We start from the raw sequence: 22,147 nt of genomic DNA, 5'->3' as shown, positions 1-22,147 counted from the left end.
AAACACAAAACACACAGAGTTTATAACAGAACTTTTGGATATTTCCACGTATACATTCCCACTATATTAACAGTCCGTGGTTTTTAGCTTTTTATTTTACTCTGACGCTCTCCCAAACCTTAAAAAAAGTCTCATCATTTCATAAATAAATCCTTGCATTTCATTGGCTGGTCTAAAGACATGCTGTTCCCTGATTGGCCAATTCTGATCTTATATCCCGCCTTCTAAAACAAAAGAGTTGTAAATGGATTTAGATAATACTGCGTTTTTTTGTTTTTGTTAGTTTTTTTTGCTTATTCCATCATCAACTTCAAGTGTTTTGTTAAAAAAAAAAATCAATCAGTATCAGTTGTTCATTGTTTGTAGTTATCCTACTTAATTGGCTTAATTGTAAAAAAAATAAAAAAAATAAAAAAAATAAAAATAAAGGTATAGTTGGAGTCATTTCATTGGTCAGTTCATCATAAGTCCAGACTTGTAATAAATAGAAATTTTTCACAATGGCCGGAAGTGTCGCGCTGTAGGTTTGTAGAACTTCAGGTTAATGGTTTTCTGTGTGTAAATGTGTGTGTAAATGTGTGTAAATGTGTGTAAATGTGTGTAAATGTGTGTGTAAATGTGTGTAAATGTGTGTCGTATTCTCCAGCAGCTTCATAAATCTGCCCATTTAAATATTCTAACATGAACCATTTATCCACAACTATCAAGAGAAGAAAGAACAAAACTTAACCCCTTAATGCCTCAATTTAAATGGACGTATATAAAAAAAAAAAAAAAATGTGTTTGTTTTTGCCTTTAAGTAGATGGTAAATTAAATTGAGATTATTCATTCGCAGCAAAAAACAATAAAAAAATAAAAAATACACTGCAACATCTAATCTATCCAAGTTAAGATGACTTGAATTTAAAAAGTTTGATCATGATTTGAGTAAATTTCACGTGACGAGTAAAATTATCTACCAGTGGAGCAAGACTTTTTGTACTTAAAATATGAAAATAGATCTTGCTACACAAAAAATAAGCAAAAAACAACAACTTTTTTGCACTTAAAATAAGAAACTAAATCGAATGTTGCTTGAATTAAGAAAAACAGACTTATTCCATTGGTGGATCAGTTTACTCGTCAAGTTGAATCGACTCAAATAAAGTCAAATTTTCTTATTTTAAGTCATTTAAACTTACCTAGAATTTTTTATTTTTTTTTCCAGTGTAGAAATATGATTATGTTCCAAATTTGCAACAACTAAAAACAAGAGCTCGCCAAAGGTTCTGAGGAACGTCCTGCACGTGAACTGACCGGCACTGGGGGGATGTACTCGCTGTTTTGGCTTGTATCTCGATCCAAACGGTTTGTTTGTTTGTTTGTATTTGTGACACTCGTTAAAGGTTTGTATAGAGGATTTTTTAAGGGAAGAGAAATACAGCGACAGTCCTTTTTCAAATGTTGTGCATGTGTGACACCACCTTCCTCCTCCACAGCCTCAGTAGAAACATCTCCTCCCGCCTCTTTACTCCAGAAATCACACTTGTTTACATCCGTGCGTGTTCAGAATCACTGTTGAAGTGACCTGTCTAGAAATAATTTAGTGACCGACGCATCAGTTTTTAGACCCTTCGTCTGCTTCAGTCGCGCCATTACTGGAAGGAATGTCCAAGAATCACCTCAGTTTGGTTTTGCTCCTTTTCTCCTTCTCTTCGTCTTTCAGCGACCTCAAAAACGGACTTTCTTTTGCGGTGAACTGGTCGTGGATTCTTTGTGCGAATTGCGTGAAAGCTACAGTTTAAAAAAGCCTCTAAGAACCGCCGCATAAACCACGTAATCCCCGCGCGCCGACGAGTCAATTACACTAGAAACATAGGGAGTTTGATTGACAGTCTAACAGCCAATAGAAAATGAGGGAGCCTCGTTTTCTATTGGCTGATGTTTATCTGGCCTCAACACGTCCACAGTTGATGGATTTTCATTCTTTTTTTTTTTTGGTCATCATAATTACAAGGCTGCTGCATGTCTGTAATGGTATTTTAAACTTTCACTGACAGTGTGAAACTGAAAAAAAATCCTCCATACGACCTTTAAGTGGTTCAAGGAGAACGACGACGCCGCTTTAGTGAACGACTGAGCAAAACGTTATGGTTCTAGAGATGTTTCACATTCAAACTGTACTAATCTGTCTGTGCTAAGATCAACATCATGAAATAAATTTTAAATTTTAATAGTAGAACGAGTTTGAGTGAACAAGTTCCTTCTGTTTTATTCATGATCGTAACATTAGTTTAGTTCAGTTTGTCACTAAAGCGTCGTTGTCGTTTCCTTTAAGTTTTGGTCTTTTTTCTCTTGATAGTTGTGGATAAATTGACACACATTTACACATTTACACATTTACACACACATTTACACACACATTTTGACACAGAAAAACATTAAATAGAAGTTCCACAAACAAAAAAACTCTATTGGCCAATTCATTGCTACACTGTCTCCTGATTGGCTGGTTTGAATGTGTGGCGTGTTCTGATTGGTTCAGTTGGATAAGTTGACGTTTTGGTTTGGAAATTGGTTTTGGAGAGCACTGTTCTGTCTCCTGATTGGCTACTCGGTGCTCTACGTCACCTCCTTCTTAACAGGTTGAGTCCTCTGCTACGTTCTGATTGGCTGGTTGAGTCCTACGCCGTCTCCTGATTGGCCGGTGTGTTGTTTTCCCTCTCTGCCACCATCCTCTTCGTCGTCACTCTCTCCTGATTCGCCGCTTGCGTCCAAGGTCTTCTCCCGATTGGCCGGTTGAGTCCCGCGCCGTCTCCCGATTGGCCGGCGCGTCGTTTTTCACTTCCTGCCCCCGTCGTCGGCGTCGTCGCTCTCCCGCTCCTGTCTCTCTCGCTCTCGTCTCATCTCCTTCAGCTCCTGTCGGTATTTGCGCTCAATGAAGCGCTTCTGATGAGCCATCTGAGGGAAGTTATCTGCTCCGGGCCGGACGGAACGACACAGAGAGACGGAGAGAAAGAGAAAGAAGGAGAGAGGGAGGGAAGAAAGAAGAGAGAGAAGACACGGTTAGTTTATAGAACAATGTTTAAAGAGACTTTTACACGTCTGTGGGGCATTAAACCGCTCACACTGACGTATTTAGATCAACATTAGGCCTGGGGTCATTAACAAGTCGCTGATACGATATGTTTTTCGATACAATGCACTTTCAGTTCGATACGATATCTTTAAAATCTAAAAGTCTGTTAAGTTTGTGCAGAGTTAATACGAAAAAACGTCAATTTTACTCGTCAAAACAATAAAAATGTCAACACTTTTGTAGCTCTTACACAAAATAATTTCATAAAATGTACCTAAAAATACTCTTGGCGATGAACAATTTAAAACAAAATGTTATGACTGACTGTTGTGGTGATTTAAACCAAAAATTTCACTTTTTGATCTAATCGGTAATTTGTAATTGGCTGAAATTTGATGAGGCCTCGAGAAAAATGTCAAAACAAACACATGACATCACAAGGTGGAACAGGGTGTTTTCAGTTTGAGAGAAAAACTCAGACTAAATGTGCAGGATTGTGTGTTAAACTTGTGTGAATGAAACAAAAAAAACACAACTCCAGTTCTGTTTGTGACGAGGAAACGACATTAGAAAATGAATCAGAAAATAGTTTAATATCAGCACTTTAATAATGGGATTCTGTTCAAAGATTCAAAGATTCAAAGATTTTAAACTCGTCCAAAAGAATTGACAAAAAGACTGAAATATGAACTAAGGTCGTCAAAAGTATCAAAAATCACATATTAATCGATACTAAATCTAGTATCGAAACTAGATCCTCATTTTTCACAGGTGTTGATACTAAAAAAAAGTCCCACTGACAAAACTGAGCAGAACGTTTCCTGAATGTTTTTAAAACGAACACAGAGACTAATGTAACCCACGGACCTGGTCTAGACCTGGTTTAGACCCGGTTTAAATCTGTTTTAGACCTGATTTAAATATGGTTTAGACCTGGTTTAGACCTGGTTTAGACCTGTTTTAGACCAAATTTAGACCAAATTTAGACCAGATTTAGAGCTGGTTAAGACCAGTTTTAGACCAGGTTTAGAGCTGGTTTAGACTTGGTTTAGACCCAGTTTAGACCCTGTTTTAGACCTGTTTTAGACCTAGTTTAGACCCAGTTTAGACCCTGTTTTAGACCTAGTTTAGACCCAGTTTAGACCCTGTTTTAGACCCGGTTTAGACCCAGTTTAGACCCTGTTTTAGACCTGTTTTAGACCTAGTTTAGACCCAGTTTAGACCCAGTTTTAGACCCAGTTTAGACCTAGTTTAGACCTGGTTTAGACCTGGTTTAGACCTGGTTTAACCTGGTTTAGACCTGGTTTAGACCTGGTTTAGACCTGGTTTAAACCTGGTTTAGACCTGGTTTAGACCTGGTTTAAACCTGGTTTAGACCTGGTTTAAACCTGGTTTAGACCTGGTTTAGACCTGGTTTAGACCTGGTTTAAACCTGGTTTAGACCTGGTTTAGACCTGGTTTAGACCTGGTTTAAACCTGGTTTAAACCTGGTTTAAGACCTGGTTTAGACCTGGTTTAGACCTGGTTTAGACCTGGTTTAAACCTGGTTTAGACCTGGTTTAGACCCGTTTAGGTTTAGACCCAGTTTAGACCTGGTTTAGACCTGGTTTAGACCTGGTTTAAACCTGGTTTAGACCCGGTTTAGACCCAGTTTAGACCTGGTTTAGACCTGTTTTAGACCTGGCCCACTGAGGATCACACAAATATAAGACACATGGAAATAGAAAAAGAAAGTTCAACCACCAACACCGGTGACAGTTCTGAAGATGCTTGCAGCTAGCAGCCGAAACATGTCAACAAGGTAAATACACTTTACTGCACTGTCTTTAAAAAGAACCTAAGAAGTTAAAGAAAGTTCAACCATTTAAAGCTGAAAATCACATTCTGTTGTTTAAAGAAACAGGGTTTTTCTCATCGTCAGAATCAGTATGAAGTGTGTAAATGAAGAGAAAACAACTGTTACATGATTAAAAAGCTCTTCAATTCTAACTGAACATGTCCCTCTGTCCTCTGTCCCCCTGTCCCTCTGTCCTCTGTCGTCCTCTGTCCCTCTGTCCTCTGTCCTCTGTCCTCTGTCCCTCTGTCCTCTGTCCCTCTGTCCCTCTGTCCTCTGTCCTCTGTCCTCTGTCCTCTGTCCTCTGTCCTCTGTCCTCTGTCCCTCTGTCCCTCTGTCCCTCTGTCCTCTGTCCTCTGTCCTCTGTCCTCTGTCCTCTGTCCTCTGTCCTCTGTCCCTCTGTCCCTCTGTCCTCTGTCCCTCTGTCCCTCTGTCCCTCTGTCCCTCTCCTCTGTCCCTCTGTCCCTCTGTCCCTCTGTCCCTCTGTCCCTCTCTCCCTCTGTCCCTCTGTCCTCTGTCCTCTGTCCCTCTGTCCCTCTGTCCCTCTGTCCTCTGTCCCTCTGTCCTCTGTCCCTCTGTCCTCTGTCCTCTGTCCTCTGTCCCTCTGTCCCTCTGTCCTCTCTCCCTCTGTCCTCTGTCCTCTGTCCTCTGTCCTCTGTCCCTCTGTCCTCTGTCCTCTGTCCTCTGTCCCTCTGTCTCTCTCTGTCCCTCTGTCCTCTGTCTCTCCCTCTGTCCCTCTGTCCTCTGTCCTCTGTCCTCTGTCCTCTGTCCTCTGTCCTCTGTCCTCTCTGTCCCTCTGTCCCTCTGTCCTCTGTCCTCTGTCCCTCTGTCCCTCTGTCCTCTGTCCTCTGTCCCCTGTCCTCTGTCCTCTCTCCCTCTGTCCTCTGTCCCTCTGTCCTCTGTCCTCTGTCCCCCTGTCCTCTATCCCTCTGTCCTCTGTCCCTCTATCCCTCTGTCCTCTCTCCCTCTGTCCCTCTGTCCCTCTGTCCCCTGTCCTCTGTCCTCTGTCCTCTGTCCTCTGTCCCTCTGTCCCTCTGTCCTCTGTCCTCTGTCCTCTGTCCTCTCCCTCTGTCCTCTCTCCCTCTGTCCTCTGTCCCCTGTCCTCTCTCCTCTGTCCTCTGTCCCTCTGTCCCTCTGTCCCTGTCCTCTGTCCCCTGTCTCTGTCCTCTGTCCCCCGTCCTCTATCCCTCTGTCCTCTGTCCTCTATCCCTCTGTCCCTCTGTCCTCTGTCCCTCTGTCCTCTGTCCTCTGTCCCTCTGTCCCTCTGTCCTCTGTCCTCTGTCCTCTGTCCTCTGTCCCTCTGTCCTCTGTCCCCCTGTCCTCTATCCCTCTGTCCTCTCTCCTCTGTCCTCTGTCCCTCTGTCCCTCTGTCCCGTCCTCTATCCCTCTGTCCCTCTGTCCTCTATCCTCTGTCCTCTGTCCCTCTGTCCCTCTGTCCCTCTGTCCTCTGTCCTCTGTCCCTGTCCTCTGTCCTCTGTCCCTCTGTCCTCTGTCCCTCGTCCTCTGTCCCTCTGTCCCTCTGTCCCTCTGTCCTCTGTCCTCTGTCCTCTGTCTGTCCTCTGTCCCTCTGTCCTCTGTCCCTCTGTCCCTCTGTCCCTCTGTCCTCTGTCCCTCTGTCCTCTGTCCCTCTGTCCCTCTGTCCTCTGTCCTCTGTCCCTCTGTCCCTCTGTCCTCTGTCCCCCTGTCCTCTCCCTCTGTCCTCTGTCCTCTGTCCTCTGTCCCTCTCTCCCTCTGTCCCTCTGTCCCTGTCCTCTGTCCCCCGTCCTCTATCCCTCTGTCCTCTGTCCCTCTATCCCTCTGTCCTCTCTCCCTCTGTCCTCTCTCCCTCTGTCCTCTGTCCCTCTGTCCTCTGTCCTCTGTCCTCTCTCCCTCTGTCCCTCTGTCCTCTCTCCCTCTGTCCTCTCTCCCTCTGTCCTCTCTCCCTCTGTCCCTGTCCTCTGTCCTCTGTCCCTCTGTCCCTCTGTCCTCTGTCCTCTGTCCCTCTGTCCTCTGTCCTCTCTGTCCTCTGTCCCTCTGTCCTCTGTCCTCTGTCCTCTGTCCCTCTGTCCCTCTGTCCTCTGTCCCTCTGTCCCTCTGTCCTCTGTCCCTCTGTCCCTCTGTCCCTCTGTCCCTCTGTCCCTCTGTCCCTCTGTCCTCTGTCCCTCTGTCCTCTGTCTCTGTCCTCTGTCCCTCTGTCCCTCTTCCTCTGTCCTCTGTCCCTCTGTCCTCTGTCCTCTGTCCTCTGTCCCTCTGTCCCTCTGTCCCTCTGTCCCTCTGTCCCTCTGTCCCTCTGTCCCTCTGTCCTCTGTCCCTCTGTCCCTCTGTCCTCTGTCCTCTGTCCCTCTGTCCCTCTGTCCCTCTGTCCCTCTGTCTGTCCTCTGTCCCTCTGTCCCTCTGTCCCTCTGTCCCTCTGTCCCTCTGTCCTGTCCCTCTGTCCTCTGTCCCTCTGTCCTCCTCTGTCCCTCTGTCCTCTGTCCCTCTGTCCCTCTGTCCTCTGTCCTCTGTCTGTCCTCTGTCCCTCTGTCCCTCTCCTCTGTCCCTCTGTCCTCTGTCCCTCTGTCCCTCTGTCCTCTGTCCCTCTGTCCTCTGTCCTCTGTCCTCTCTCCCTCTGTCCTCTGTCCTCTGTCCTCTGTCCCTCTGTCCCTCTGTCCTCTGTCCCTCTGTCCCTCTGTCCCTCTGTCTCCTCTGTCTGTCCTCTGTCCCTCTGTCCCTCTGTCCTCTGTCCTCTGTCCCTCTGTCCCTCTGTCCTCTGTCTGTCCCTCTGTCCCTCTGTCCCTCTGTCCCTCTGTCCTCTCTCCCTCTGTCCTCTGTCCTCTGTCCTCTGTCCCTCTGTCCCTCTGTCCTCTGTCCTCTGTCCTCTGTCTGTCTCTGTCCTCTGTCCCTCTGTCCCTCTGTCCTCTGTCCTCTGTCCTCTGTCCCTCTGTCCTCTGTCCCTCTGTCCCTCTGTCCCTCTGTCCCTCTGTCCCTCTGTCCTCTGTCCCTCTGTCCCTCTGTCCTCTGTCCCTCGTCACTTCCTGTTTACTTTGTGTGTCTCTGGTGTAAAGTCGGGGAGTGTGACGGACACGTGGAGCTGACGCCGCGATTTTCACCCCGACCCACTTCACTTCACTCTCCTCCCACTCTGGATAATACACACACACACACACACACACACACACACACACACACACACACACACGCACACACACGGTAAAGGTCACCTGCTCGTTTCTATGGAGACGTCGTCGCTCTGCCTGGAATGTTCCGCAGTGTGACATTAAACAGCTCGACTTTACGTTTATTCGGTCGCAGTTTGCAGGTTTTAAGGCTCAAAAATACCAATAAAAACGTTCATTCTCCACAGATCTGACCTGGAACTTGACCAGGTCTAAACTAGATCTAAACCAGGTCTAAATCAGGTCTAAAACTGGTCTAAACCAACTTTAAACCAGCCTTAAACCAGGTCTAAACTGGGTCTAAAACAGATCTAAAAATGGGTCTAAATCAGGTCTAAAACTGGGTCTAAAACGGGTCTAAACTGGGTCTAAAACTGATCTAAAAATGGGTCTAAAACAGGTCTAAACCAGGACTAAACCAGGTCTAAAACTAGATCTAAACCAGGACTAAAACTAGGACTAAAACCAGGTCTAAACTAGATCTAAACTAGATCTAAACCAGGTCTAAACTAGATCTAAACCAGGACTAAACCAGTCTAAACTAGATCTCAGGACTAAAACTAGGACTAAAACCAGGTCTAACTAGATCTAAACCAGGACTACAGGACTAAACCAGGTTTAAAACTAGATCTAAACTAATCTAAACCAGGTCTAAACTAGATCTAAACCAGGACAAAACCAGGACTAAAACTAACTAAACCAGGTCTAAACTAGATCTAAACCAGGACTAACTAGGACTAAAACTAGGACTAAAGCCAGGTTTAAACTAGATCTAAACTAGATCTAAACCAGGTCTAAACTAGATCTAAACCAGGTCTAAATCAGGTCTAAAACTGGTCTAAACCAACTTTAAACCAGCCTTAAACCAGGTCTAAACTGGGTCTAAAACAGATCTAAAAATGGGTCTAAATCAGGTCTAAACCAGGACTAAAACCAGGTCCAAACCAGGTCTAAACTGGATCTAAAACTGGTCTAAACTGGGTCTAAAACTGGGTATAAACTAGATCTAAACCAGGACTAAAACAGGATTTAACATGTCTCTTCGTTTTCTATCAATAATATTTTTAATTTGGTTCAGTAAAGTTTGGTCTTTTTATTTTCTTTTATCAGACAAAACTTCTTATGTGAACGATTTCCTCGTCTTTGTTTCTCTACAGCAAATCAAGTAATCCAAAGTAATCAGATTACATTACTCACTTTAAGTAATTTAATGGATTACGTTACAAACTACATTTTGGTGTATGTAATCTGTAATCTGTAGGGGATTACATTTTAAAAGTAAAATTCCCAACACTGTCGATACTGAATCATCAAATGAATCGATATTAGACGATATTTCAGTGTTTTTTCGGCGCAGCTCGACTGGTTTTACACGTGAGTAAGTTGGTGTTAAGTGTGAGGAGAAGCGTGGAGGTTTTCACAGGCCGCGCTCGCTCGCTCTCATCTATTATTAAAGAGTTTGTGTAAAAATGTTTGTTCAGATCCATGTAAACATCCTCCCAGCCCCGGGAAATACCACACGGAAAAACTGAGACGAGACGGAGAAGAAGAAGAAGAGAGAGAGAAAGAGGAAAGGACAAGACAGAGAGAAAAGAAGGAAGAGAGGAGAGAGAAGAAAAGGAAATACAGAAAACAGAGAGAAGAAGGAGAAGAGGGGAGAGACGACGAGAGGAGGAAAAGACCAAAGAAAAGGAAATATCTCATACCACACGGAAATAAATGATTATTCAGAATTGAAACTTAATTCTGAAGTAAGTTGGTGGTTTATTCTGATTTTAAAGCCAAATTTATTTATTCCTGGATCATGTAAACGTTTATTCTTCTTAAAAATCATTTGGGTTCCATCAGTTCTGTCTCGGGACTTTCCTCCACGTCTCTTTGGATTTGTGAGCGGGATGTGGGAGTGGGCTGAGGTAGAGCAGCTTCACACTCACTTTGTCGTCTTCCTCCTTCTCCGACACTCAGGTCACCACCGGCCATGACTCGGAAAATTGGGACACTTAGGCCCAAAAGTGAGGACACAACCGGAACAGGGCAGAGCACAACAAAATGGCTAAAAACAGCCCTGTACAAGTGCTTAACACTATTATCATTATTATCATCATCCAAACACCGGCCTGTCCAGTGGGCCTGGCTCCACTGCATGTGTATTTCACCCTATGTGAGCATAAAAACTGCAACTTTTGGACGCGTAACTTTTAGAATGCATGGAAACTGAATGAATAGAAGCACGTATGGAGCAGCTCGTCCTGCATGCGTAGATTTCATCCATTCTTTTGACACTATGCGAGCGTAGGTGCGTATCCCCGTTAAAATACACAGAGAGCATGAATCTTTGGTTGTATTTGTGCATTTACCATCAGCAAATCGTGCTCCTGGGGCAGTTCTGTGTCGAGTGAAAGAGCCCAGCTCCAGAAATATTGTTACTTAGTGCTTTAAAATGTACTTTTGAAATCCTGGCATTTGCCGTGGTGAGTCTACAGAAGGTAAATACAAGTCTGTTCAGCTGTTAGATTCACTGTGGACTTGATATAAGCGACTAAACGCGCCTCAGTCAAGTTTGATCGTCTTTACATTGACAAACACAGAGTCAGTGCTGCGCGTGTTCGTCGTGCTGCAGCTGCCGGTGGAGTCGTCTTTACGCCCGACTCTACGCGAGCGTAAAAACTGCAGCTTTTGGATGCGTAACTTTTTTACGATGACACGTGCGGTGATGCGACGCTGGTGCTGGTGGCTCAGGATCTGAAATGAGGACAAAACGTCAAAATGAGGAGAGAGGTCCGGAGAGAAGGCTCTAAAACCAGGCTGTCCGGATGAAATCTGGACAAATGGTCTCCCTGTCCGACACTCTTCCCTTCTCCTCCTCAGCTGACAGACGTAAAGTGTGATGAGACAATTCTCATCGGAACAACTGCGGGAAAAGTTTAGATCACGTTTGTGTCCGTGGAGGAACGACAAACCGAGACGACAGAAAAGCCGGGAGCAGCTGAAGTGTTTGTTTTATTCCCAGAAGACGTAAATCCGTTGGCGTCTCTGTCCAATCAGAACCTTCCCCTCCCCCAGACGCTCACACACATTAAATAAAGACGATTTAACGAGTTTAACAAACCTCAATTCAGAATTATTATTTCCATGTAAACTCCAAGGAGAATATTTTAATTCCAAACTATTTAATTCAGAACAATTCATTTTGGAACTAAAATCATCATGTAAACGTGGCCAGTGTGACATTAAACGTATTTATGTCCATGGAAACAATCTGATGACGCTACCAGGCAGAGTTACGGGTCAGATCTGTGGAGAGGGACAAAAAGAATGCAGTTTTTTGTTGTTTTTTTGTTGCATTTTTGAGCATAAACACACTCACATCGTAATATGTAAGGTACATAAGTCTAATGCCACACTGTGGAACATTCAAGGCAAAGCAATAACACGACGGAGCCTCTAGTGCAGCTGTAAAGTCTATTTTCTGATTAAAAAATTACACACTGTGGCTTTAAATCCTTAAGACGACCAGTTTTGTCCAGTTTCCGTCCGTTTATCTTTATCTTTCCTTTTAAATTCAGATTTTTGTTGCATTCGTCAAATCCGTCTCAAAACGTTTCTTTTCTTAAACTGAATTTGCCTTTAACAAGTGTCCGACCTTTTATAACTTTTTCATTCAGTTAAATAAATGAAGAAAAAAAAGTAAAAAATTAAAAAATCCACACGTCTTTGAATCCAACTCCAAACCCTCTCGCTCACAAAACCCCGCGATTCACCGGCGCCTCCGTCCACTTTAAACGCAGAGAAAAGATCGTATTATTTCCTTTTAACCGACGTCTAATTCCTTATTATGGCGACGGGAAGCGAGAGAGGCAGATAAGAGCCGGATCCCATTAAAACCAACGGGAAGAAAAGAGACTTAAACAGAACAGAGACGAACGAGGAGGGAGGAAGACGGAGTTTGAACGAGGCCCAGTTCTGCTGCTTTGGGAGAAAAAGCAAAACTACAAGAGTTTAACACGGAAATGAAAATATACAGTTAATATGAGTAAGTGTAGAGTATTGGACATTTACATTGACATTGGTGGAGAATAGAGGCTTTGCACCTTCACGTGTCGAACCCCCATGGCAACGGTAACTACGCCGCCATGACACCAGACACACTATGTCATTGACTTCAGCAGCATCGGAGAAACATGGGCAGGTTTTGTTGTGTATCTGGTTGTTCTAGACGCTCTGAACGGGATAAAATTATTTGTTTCTTCACTGTTCCTCTGGAAATGACTCATCAGTAATCAAACAAGGGAATTATTGAAAAAAAAAAGACGGAAATTATGTCTAGAGAACAAAAACCACGAAGAGATTTCCAATGTTACCATCAAGACACACTCACGTCACTTTCATCAAGGTATTTGCTGTTTAAATTGTTTCATAGTTTATTTAATGAGAGAAGCACATTTACTGAACTAAAATGTCATTAATTTATCCAGGAAAACCCGCACTAGTTTACAATTCAAACAAACCCACACTGGGCTCCTGTGATCAACATGACGCACAAGTCGAAGATGTCTGTTAGCCGAACCTCGAAAGAATCGTCCATGAAAAGATTTCGCAAACGTTACAAAGATCCACTTTCAAAAAGAGATTAAATCTAGAGACAAAGTTGTGGTAAACAAGACAATAAACGAAAACATGGTCCTACGACGAGTGACATGTTTATCACAGGTGCTGGAAGATACAGTTTCTACTGAATCTAAACTAGTGCAAAGGTTTTCCTGGATAAATTAATGACATTTTAGTTCAGTAAATGTGCTTCTTCTCATTAAATAAACTATGAAACAATTTAAACATCAAATACCTTGATGAAACTTCACGGGTGTCTTGATGGGTAACATTGGAAATGTCTTCGTGGTTTTGTTCTCAGTTTATTTTTTTTTCGATAATTCCCTTGTTTGTTCCTGATGAGTCATTTCCAGAGGAACAGTGAAGAAACAAATCATTTTATCCCTTTCAGAGCGTCTAGAACAACAAAATACACAACAAAACCTGCCCATGTTTCTCCGAGTGCTGCTGAAGTCAATGACATATCGTGTCCGGTGTCATGGCGGCGTAGTTACCGTTGCCATGGGGGGGTCACGTGACGGTGCAAAGCCTCTATACAGACGGTTTATATAAATAGACAGACAGGAAGTGAGCATGGAAGTGCTCCTGGGTCCATCAACTCTGGCTCAAATTGACTTTACACTGAAAAAAACGCCTTCTCTCTCTGTAAATGCTGCTGTCAGACTCATCACTTTAGTCTTAAAATGTTCACCCGCTCTAAATGATACGGGAGTTTTTATTTCGCTTTTTTGTTCTTAAATGAGTTCCTGTTCCAAATCCGCTCCTGTAACTGCCGACCGCCAATGCACTTCATTTGACTGGAGCTGAACAATCCGTGTATCATTCGTTCTTTCGTTTTTCAATATAAAACCAAAAATAAGAAAACGAAAAAACAATAGTTTTCTTTGTTATTTGTCTCCAAAACCAAAATGAAAAAACGGATAACGATTCGTTTTTTCAGTTTTCGATTTTTGTGTTTAAATGAAGAATGAAAAAACGGATAACGGCCGTTTCCCGTTTACGTGACTTCAGTGACTGCGATGCCGAACTTTTGCACCGCATACAGACTGAACCGGGACTGATCCAGGTCCAGACCAGAGCGGGACTGAGACCGGGACTGAGACCAGGACCAGGACCAGAGGGACAGAGGACCAGACCGGGACTGAGACCAGACCGGGACCAGACCGGGACCCGGGACCAGGGCGGACTCCCTCCGAGCTCCACGGGGTCCGAGCCTCAGCTTCGAGCTCCGGCCCTGCCGTGGGCTCTGAGCCTCCGGTCTGGTCCCGGTCTGGTCTCTGGTCTCGGTCTCGGTCTCAGTCCCGGTCTCAGTCCCGCTCTGGTCTCGGACCTGCATCAGTCCTGGTTCAGTCCGTATGCGGTGCAAAAGTTCGGCATCACAGTCACTGAAGTCACGTAAACGGGAAACGGCCGTTATCCGTTTTTTCCATTCTTCATTTAAACACAAAATCGAAAACTGAAAAAACGAATCGTTATCCGTTTTTTTTCGTTTTCTTATTTTTAGTTTTATATTGAAAAACGAATGAACGAATGACACACGGATTCTGAACATTATGAGTAACGTCACACTCACTTTGTCCACTTCTTCATACAGTCTGTGATTCCTAATTATTTACCACAGTGACTTTTTAAGTCGCCTTCACGTCTCTCAAATACCAGAGCGGAGTTTAGTGTGATGGTAAACCTAACAAAACTATCATGCTAACATGCACTTCCTGACTGCTGGCTTTATAATTAGATGCAGACAAACACAGCAGGCTTACGACTTCATTATACACAGTAAAATGCGAGATATTTTTGAATTTTTACACGTTCAGAAAAAAACTACTGTGACGTGATTGCTGTGATGTAAATCTAAATCTAAAGCCCGAGTTTGTGTTTCAGAACCTTGATTCGATTGGCCATTCCACTGCACTTTTTCGAGGTGGAGGTCGGTTTTCCTCGAGTCCCGAGCACAAAAGAGAATCCCACATAAAAACACTTTATAATTCGATGCAGACAGTAAACAGAGGACTTATTTTGACCTCAAGAGCTGCTTATTTCTGTACATTTTAATCAAATACATGGACAAAAATCGGATAAAACCGTTCAGTAAACTTAACCAAATTCACCAAAACAGTGTCAACGTAAAATAAATACTTTAAATAAACAATAAAATACAACAAAAAGGCACAAATCTCTCCTCGTTTCAGTGGCGCACAGTCCTTGTTTTGTTTATGACCCAGAGCCTCTAATGGTCTCGCGGCACAAGGTCGGGAGGAGGCTAAACGCCGGCGTGTGCATCAAAGGGCGCTGTCTAAATCCTGGATGTGCCGCCTCATCACTGCGTCTCATCGGAGCAAAGTGTCCTTGAGAGGAATTACACGGAGTCGATAAGAGAACGGAACGCCAAGATCGGGATCAGCGGCATCTGTATTCACCCCCCGCGCACCTCCACCAGCGCGGACATGAGAGACGATTAGGACAACAGTTACACCGACGACAATTAGCCCAAGAGTTACAGACAACAGTTACACAACAATATTTATTCCGCTAAAACACAACGGATTCCAGGCACACCAAAACGTACCGTATTTTCCAGGTTATTAGACGCACTCCTAAGCCTCTAACCGCATCAAAAAACGACCGCGCCGCATACACAAATCCACTCGGGCGTCCCAGTACGACTTCAGTAAACTACAAAGCCGCAAACGCACACGGAGCAGACAGCGACCGCACAGAGAAACACACCCACAGACACACTCATCACTCCACGCCGACGAGGAACGGAACGGAGGAACGAACCGAAAAAGCGAGTGCAGTGTGTCGCTTCTAGACACGACTGAACAACTGAGTCACTGCGAACACGCCGACAATCCGTTGGTCCCAGACACACCCTCCCTACACGCCACAACTGAACAAAGCCCAGAGTCACCGTGAACGAACAAACAAACAAAACCACTCACCCATCACACTGTTGGGTTTCCTTTAAAGTCCCACGAGGTTTATTTGTGAAAAAAGTTCGAAAATAGACCATTTAATGACAGTGCGCCGCTTATAATCCAGAGCGACTAATAGCCCGGAAAATACGGTAGAAAAAGTAAAAAATCGCACGAGGAAAAATATAGTCAAAAGGCCTTTATTTGAATGGCCAAAGCCGAAATGTTTCGACCTCAACTGGTCTTCATCAGGGCTTAGTTAAAACATGGACGTGGTCTTTAAGTAAAACACATCAACATAACATTATCATTACCATTAATGATTCCATTATTATTGTTACCAATAATTTATTGTTATTTATTGTTTTTATAATTATTTTTATATTTTTATTGTATTTTATCATATTATTATCATATTATTTTAATTCTTTATTATTTTTATTATTTTTATTGCCATTATCATTATCAATAATAACCATAATAACAATAACATATACATAGAGCCTATCAGCCTACAGTGGTCGTAAATGTAATGTTTATTAAAAAAAATAATAAATAAATATATAAATAATATAAAAATATAAAAACATTTATTCCGTGTTCTCTTGCACTTGGGACTCAGGGAAAACCGACCTCCACCTCGAATTGAATTGAATCTAGGAATAAATATATTTGGAATAAACCTCCCACTGACTGTATTTTTTGGTGTCACTTTGTTCATGGTTTTGATTTATGTATTAAAATGTTTCAGTGAAGTGAGTCACTCTCCATTTATACAGCACTTTTCACAGACATTTTTGTCACAAAGACACTTTACAGAACATGATTCATTCACTCTGTACCTGGTGATGGTAAACTACTGCTGTAGCCACAGCTGCCCTGGGGCAGACTGACAGAACGTGTGGCTGCCATGTCAATCGGCGCCAACAGTCCCTCCAACCACCACCATCACACACACACACACACACACACACACACACACACCATCACACACACACACACACACACACACACACACACACACACACACACACACACACACACACACACACACACACACACACCATCACACACACACACACACACACACACACACACACACACACACACACACACACACACACACACACACACACACACACACACACACACACACACACACACACACACTTTCATACTAGACAATGTGTGTGAAGCGTGTAGCCACTCGCACCAGTGTTAATCATTGATTGACTGTGTTTAACTGACCTTTGACCTTGATTATCAACTGTTCTTGGACCTGGAGCAGGTTTTGGGTTGATGGGGGAAACGTGACATGACCTGAGTGCTAACCACTCTGCCACCGTGTGTGTGAGGATCTGCTGCTCCTGTTCCTCCTGCACCACTGTCACTTCACTCTACATGTCTCCTGCCTCTTTCTCTCTCATTCTCTTTCTTTTCTTTCTCCCTGGCGGCTCATGCCTCACAGCAAGAAGGTTCTGGGTTCAATCCCCGTGTCGCCCGGGCCTTTCTGTGTGGAGTTTGTATGTTTCTCCTCGTGTCTGGATGAGTTTCCTCCAGTTTCCCCCATCAACCCAAAACCTGCTCCAGGTCCAAGAACAGTTCATTGTCAAGATCAATTAAAAACAATCAATTCAATCATTGTGTCCTTAAGCAAGACACTTCACACACATTGTGTTGCTCAGAGGGACCGATGGCGCCGATTGACATGGCAGCCACACTTTTGTCAGTCTGCCCCAGGGCAGCTGTGGCTACAAGCAGTAGTTCACCATCACCAGGTACAGAGTGAATGAATAATGTTCTGTAAAGTGTCTTTGGGGACAGAAAATGTCTGTAAGTAAAGACTTATTTACTCTCTCACTCTTACATCCTCTTCTCCTTCGTTCCTCCTCTAGTTCTGTCACTTTAATCTCACTTTCTCTCTCTCTCTCTCTCTCTCTCTCTCTCTCTCTCTCTTTCTCTCTCTCTCTGTTATTCCTCCTCCCTTCCTATAAAATTCAATTCCTCCAAAAAGTTTTTTTTTCTTCTTCATTACACATTTTTTGTCTGATGAGATTTATACTCCAGAGCGTTTTATAGACCCAAAAATACAGAAATTTTGGATTATGTTTAATTCCGAATAATCACTTCATTAGGATTTAAGTGTTTACATGGTGTTTTTTAAAGCGTAATTCATTTTTATTCTGAATTAAAGCTCTCATGGAAACGTGGCGAAGCAAAATTCCACAGTGAGGCTTTAAAGAAAACAGTAACTTTGCCAAACTTTATGTCGCCGTCACATCCGCACAAAGCTTCTATTGACAGAGAGAACGTTGACGCGGGTCCTGAGTCGTTTATCTCGCCGTATGTTATCACCTGGAGTGAGCGCGCGCCGCTTCAGCTCGAACCGTCGGCCGCCTGTGGTTTTTTTTTTTTTTTTTTCCGACGGAGGATGGAGGGATTTCCGGGGCCAAACAAAAGAAGAGAGGAGCGCGAGGGAGAAGAAGCGAACGGCTCCGGGGCCTTATCTTCAGATTAAGAGCTTTACGGAGGAAGAGGAAAAAAAATCCGCTCCGAGCTGCGATTCTTTCAAATGCGTTTCACATTGTTTAAAGAGAGAAAAGGGCCGAGGAGGAAGAGGAGGAAGAGACGGAGCTGAGGGTTTGATGCAGACGCAGAGAGAAAGACCTGGAAATGTTAATATTCTGCTAAATTAAAAGGGTCGTACCTGAGTTTTACCGTCTTAAAAACGAGAAAAAAACAGAAACGGTCCATCGTAAACAGTTTGCAAAGGTCCAAAGTTCTTCCTCACACTTACCAAAACATACGACGTTTATTTAAAAAAACTTTTCAACTGGACCAAGAAAAGACAAGGGATAAATACAACCTGGGGACGTGTGATAATTTGCAAATTACCGCCACACGTCTGTGTTACTTGCAGCAGATTCACACGGGATCAGCAAAATCAATCTGTGTGTCGTTTGTTCGTTTGTTTTTTAAAATAAAAAAACAAAATTAAATAAAATGAAAAAAACAACAACTATTTTCTTCATTATTTGTCTCCAAAACCGAAATGAAAAAACAGATAATGATTAGTTTTTTTTTCAGTTTTTGATTTTGTGTTTAAATGAAAAATGGAAAAACTGGATAAAGACTGAACCAGGACTAAAGCAGGACTGAACCAGGACTTTTAATTTTTAATTTTAATCTTCAGGACTATTTATGTTTGATTTGTTTTTATTATGATTTTAATGAACATTTCTTATTCTGTAAATCACTTTGAATAAACTTTGTGTAAACGAATTTGACTGAAACCAGGTACAAATAAACCTAAACCAGGTAAAACTTAAACCAGTAACCAGGACTAAACCAGGAAACCAGGACTAAAAAACACTAAACCAGGAGGACTGAACCAGGACTGAACCAGGACTAAACCAGGACTGAACACCAGGAATAAACCAGGATTAAAACCAGGATTAAACCAGGACTAAACCAGGAAACCAGGTCTGAAACCAGAAACCAGGTCTAAACCAGGTCTAAACCAGGACTAAACCAGGATTAAAACAGGACTGAACCAGGACTAAATCAGAACTGAACCAGGTCTAAACCAGGTCTAAACCAGGTCTAGAACCAGGACTAAACCAGGACTAAACCAGGATTAAACCAGGACTAAACCAGGATTAAAACAGGACTGAACCAGGACTAAATCAGAACTGAACCAGGTCTAAACCAGGTCTAGAACCAGGATTAAACCAGGACTAAACCAGGATTAAAACAGGACTGAACCAGGACTAAATCAGAACTGAACCAGGTCTAAACCAGGTCTAAACCAGGTCTAGAACCAGGAGTAAACCAAGACTAAACCAGGATTTAAACCAGGATTAAACCAGGACTAAACCAGGATTAAAACAGGACTGAACCAGGACTAAATCAGAACTGAACCAGGTCTAAACCAGGTCTAAACCAGGACTAAACCAAGACCAAACCAAGACTAAACCAGGTCTAAACCGGTCTCAGTCCTGGTCTCAGTCCAGTTCTGGTTCCGGTTCGGTCCCAGTCTCAGTCCCAGTCACCTGACAGTGCACACGGGCACCTCCAGGCCCGTCCCGACACTCAGTCCTAGTTCAGTCTTGGTTCAGTCCTGGTTTAGTTTTGTTTTAATCCTGGTTCAGTCCGGCATCGCAGTTTAAGTCACGTAAATGGGAAACGTTCCTAATCCATTTTTTCCGTTATTCATTTAAACACAAAATCGAAACTTGAAAAAATGACTCGTTATCCGTTTTTTTCAGAACAAATATTATGAAATTGTGTAAATCTGTTCAAGGGATGAACAACTGTGCACAAAACCTAAAACTGTGCACCACTTTGTTCCATTTTAAAAAAGAAGTTTAAATGTTTAACTCTGGGCAGATACATGAATTATGATGTTTAGTTTGTGCTGTAGAACTTGGCTGTACTGTTGCTGATTTGTTTGTTTCCTATCCTATCTTACAAAGCTACTAATTTAAGGAGCTCTACTTGGTTTTTAAAGTCTTAACGGGCCTGTATCGGATTTTTACTATGCATATGAGCAAAATGTGTCACTATAAACAGCTTTAAACAGCTCAAAATAAGTCTGCTGTGTTCTGTTTGCATCTAATTATATTTTAAATGTTACTGTCAGAGAACCAGAAGGTGTGTGTTAGCATGCTAGTTGTTGCTGAATTTACGGTGACAGCGAACTGGTGAATAATGAGGATGCCCTGAACGCATAAGATAAGTGAGGAAGAACTTTGGGCAACTGCAAACTGTTTAAAATGAAATTAGATAAGACGATAAAAATATGTTGTAGAGGCTTTGCGCTGTCACGTGACCCCCCATAGCAACGGTAACTACGCCGCCATGATTCTTCACTCGACTCATCAGGATCAAACAAGGGAATTATTGGGGAAAAAAAACGGGAATTATGTCTAGAGAACATAAACCATGAAGAGATTTCCAATGGTCCCATCAAGACACACTCACGTCACTTTTATCAAGGTATTTGCTGTTTAAATTGTTTCATAGTTTATTTAATGAGAGAAGCACATTTACTGAACTAAAATGTAAAAAGAAAACATTAGCAGTGTGAGTGGCAGTAGAAACTGTATCTTCCAGCACATATAAACATGTCACTCGTCGTAGGACCATGTTTTCTTTATTGTCTCACTTATCCACAACTATGTCTTCTAGATTTAATCTCTTTTTGTGAGTGGATCTTTCTAACGTTCGCGAGGATCTTTTCATGGTCGATTCTTTCGAGGTTCGTCTCACAGACTCTTCGACTCGTGCGTCATGTTGATCACAGGAGCTCAGTGTGGGTTCATTGAATCGTAAACTAGTGCGCTGGTTTTCCTGGATAAATTAATGACATTTTAGTTCAGTAAATGTGCTTCTTTCATTAAATAAACTATGAAACAATTTAAATAGCCAAATACCTTCAAGACACCTGAAACTTCGGGTGTTCTTGATGGGTACCATTTGGAATCTCTTCGTGGTTTTTGTTCTCTAGCGATAATCCGCGTCTTTTTTCGATAATTCCCTTGTTTGATCCTGATGAATCATTTCCAGAGGAACAGTGAAGAAAAGAATCGTTTTATCCCTTTCAGAGCGTCTAGAACAACCAGATACACAACAAAACCTGCCCATGTTTCTCCGATGCTGCTAAAGTCAATGACATAGTGTGTCCGGTGTCATGGCGGCGTAGTTACCGTTGCCATGGGCGACACGTGACGGTGCAAAGCCTCTATAGAGCCTTTAATAAATAATTTAAGTTCATATAATATACTTAATAAATATTATGTGGGGATTTTTGGGGCGCAGTACCAGTGAGTGTCCACTAGTACAGGACAATACCCTGTCTGAATATTTGGAGTCATGTTTCTATAAGCTCAGACTAGTCCTTCTCTCGGTCCTGACCCTCACCCCCAAAACCTCTGGAGGGGGATTCACTCTAAAACACTCTAAACTCTCCTCCCCTCCGTCTCTCCGTCTCTGTCTCTTCTTTTCCATCCATTTGTTTTCAGTCTGTTTCCTGGAGCTGTTTAAGATTTAATTCCTCCTGGACAGAAGGGGGCAGGCTGCTCGTCGCCTGATGAAAACTGCATGAGTTTGGAGGGTTTGTGGTGGTTTTAATGACGACCGCCTCACCTCTGCCCGACACTGAGCCGAGTCTGTCACTCACCACGGAGCTACAGACCAGAAGTACAGACCAGGTACAGACAAGAGGTACAGACCAGAAGTACACACCAGAGGTACAGACCAGAGCACCTCTGCCCGACACTGAGCCGAGTCTGTCACTCACCACGGAGCAGACAGACAGACAGAGGTACAGACCAGAGCTACAGACCAACTACAGACCAGAGCACCTCTGCCCGACACTGAGCCGAGTCTGTCACTCACCACGGAGCTACAGACCAGAGGTACAGACCAGAGCTACAGACCAGAGGTACAGACCAGAGCTACAGACCAGAGCGACAGACCAGAGCTACAGACCAGAGGTACAGACCAGAACTACAGACCAGAGTACAGACCAGAGCTACAGACCAGAGCTACAGACCAGAGAACTACAGACCAGAACTACAGACCAGAGAGACA

At 43.2% G+C, this 22,147-nt stretch overlaps 1 protein-coding gene across 1 annotated transcript in view; it reads right to left on the bottom strand.

Moving 5' to 3' along the window:
- Positions 1-1,217: 1,217 nt before the first annotated feature.
- drosha (drosha ribonuclease III) overlaps positions 1,218-22,147 on the bottom strand; it is a 322,738-nt gene continuing 301,808 nt past the window's right edge. Inside the window, 1 exon segment of the mRNA XM_055151233.1 lies at positions 1,218-2,955. Within this exon segment, the coding sequence (XP_055007208.1) occupies positions 2,822-2,955 (134 nt within the window). The 3' untranslated portion in view covers positions 1,218-2,821.

The sequence above is a fragment of the Boleophthalmus pectinirostris genome, unplaced genomic scaffold (genome assembly GCF_026225935.1).
Source record: "Boleophthalmus pectinirostris isolate CB_2022bp ecotype Guang Dong unplaced genomic scaffold, ASM2622593v1 HiC_scaffold_15, whole genome shotgun sequence".
NCBI lineage: Eukaryota > Metazoa > Chordata > Actinopteri > Gobiiformes > Gobiidae > Boleophthalmus > Boleophthalmus pectinirostris.
Note: the sequence above shows the minus strand (reverse complement) of the source record. Positions and strands in the feature narration are given on the sequence as shown.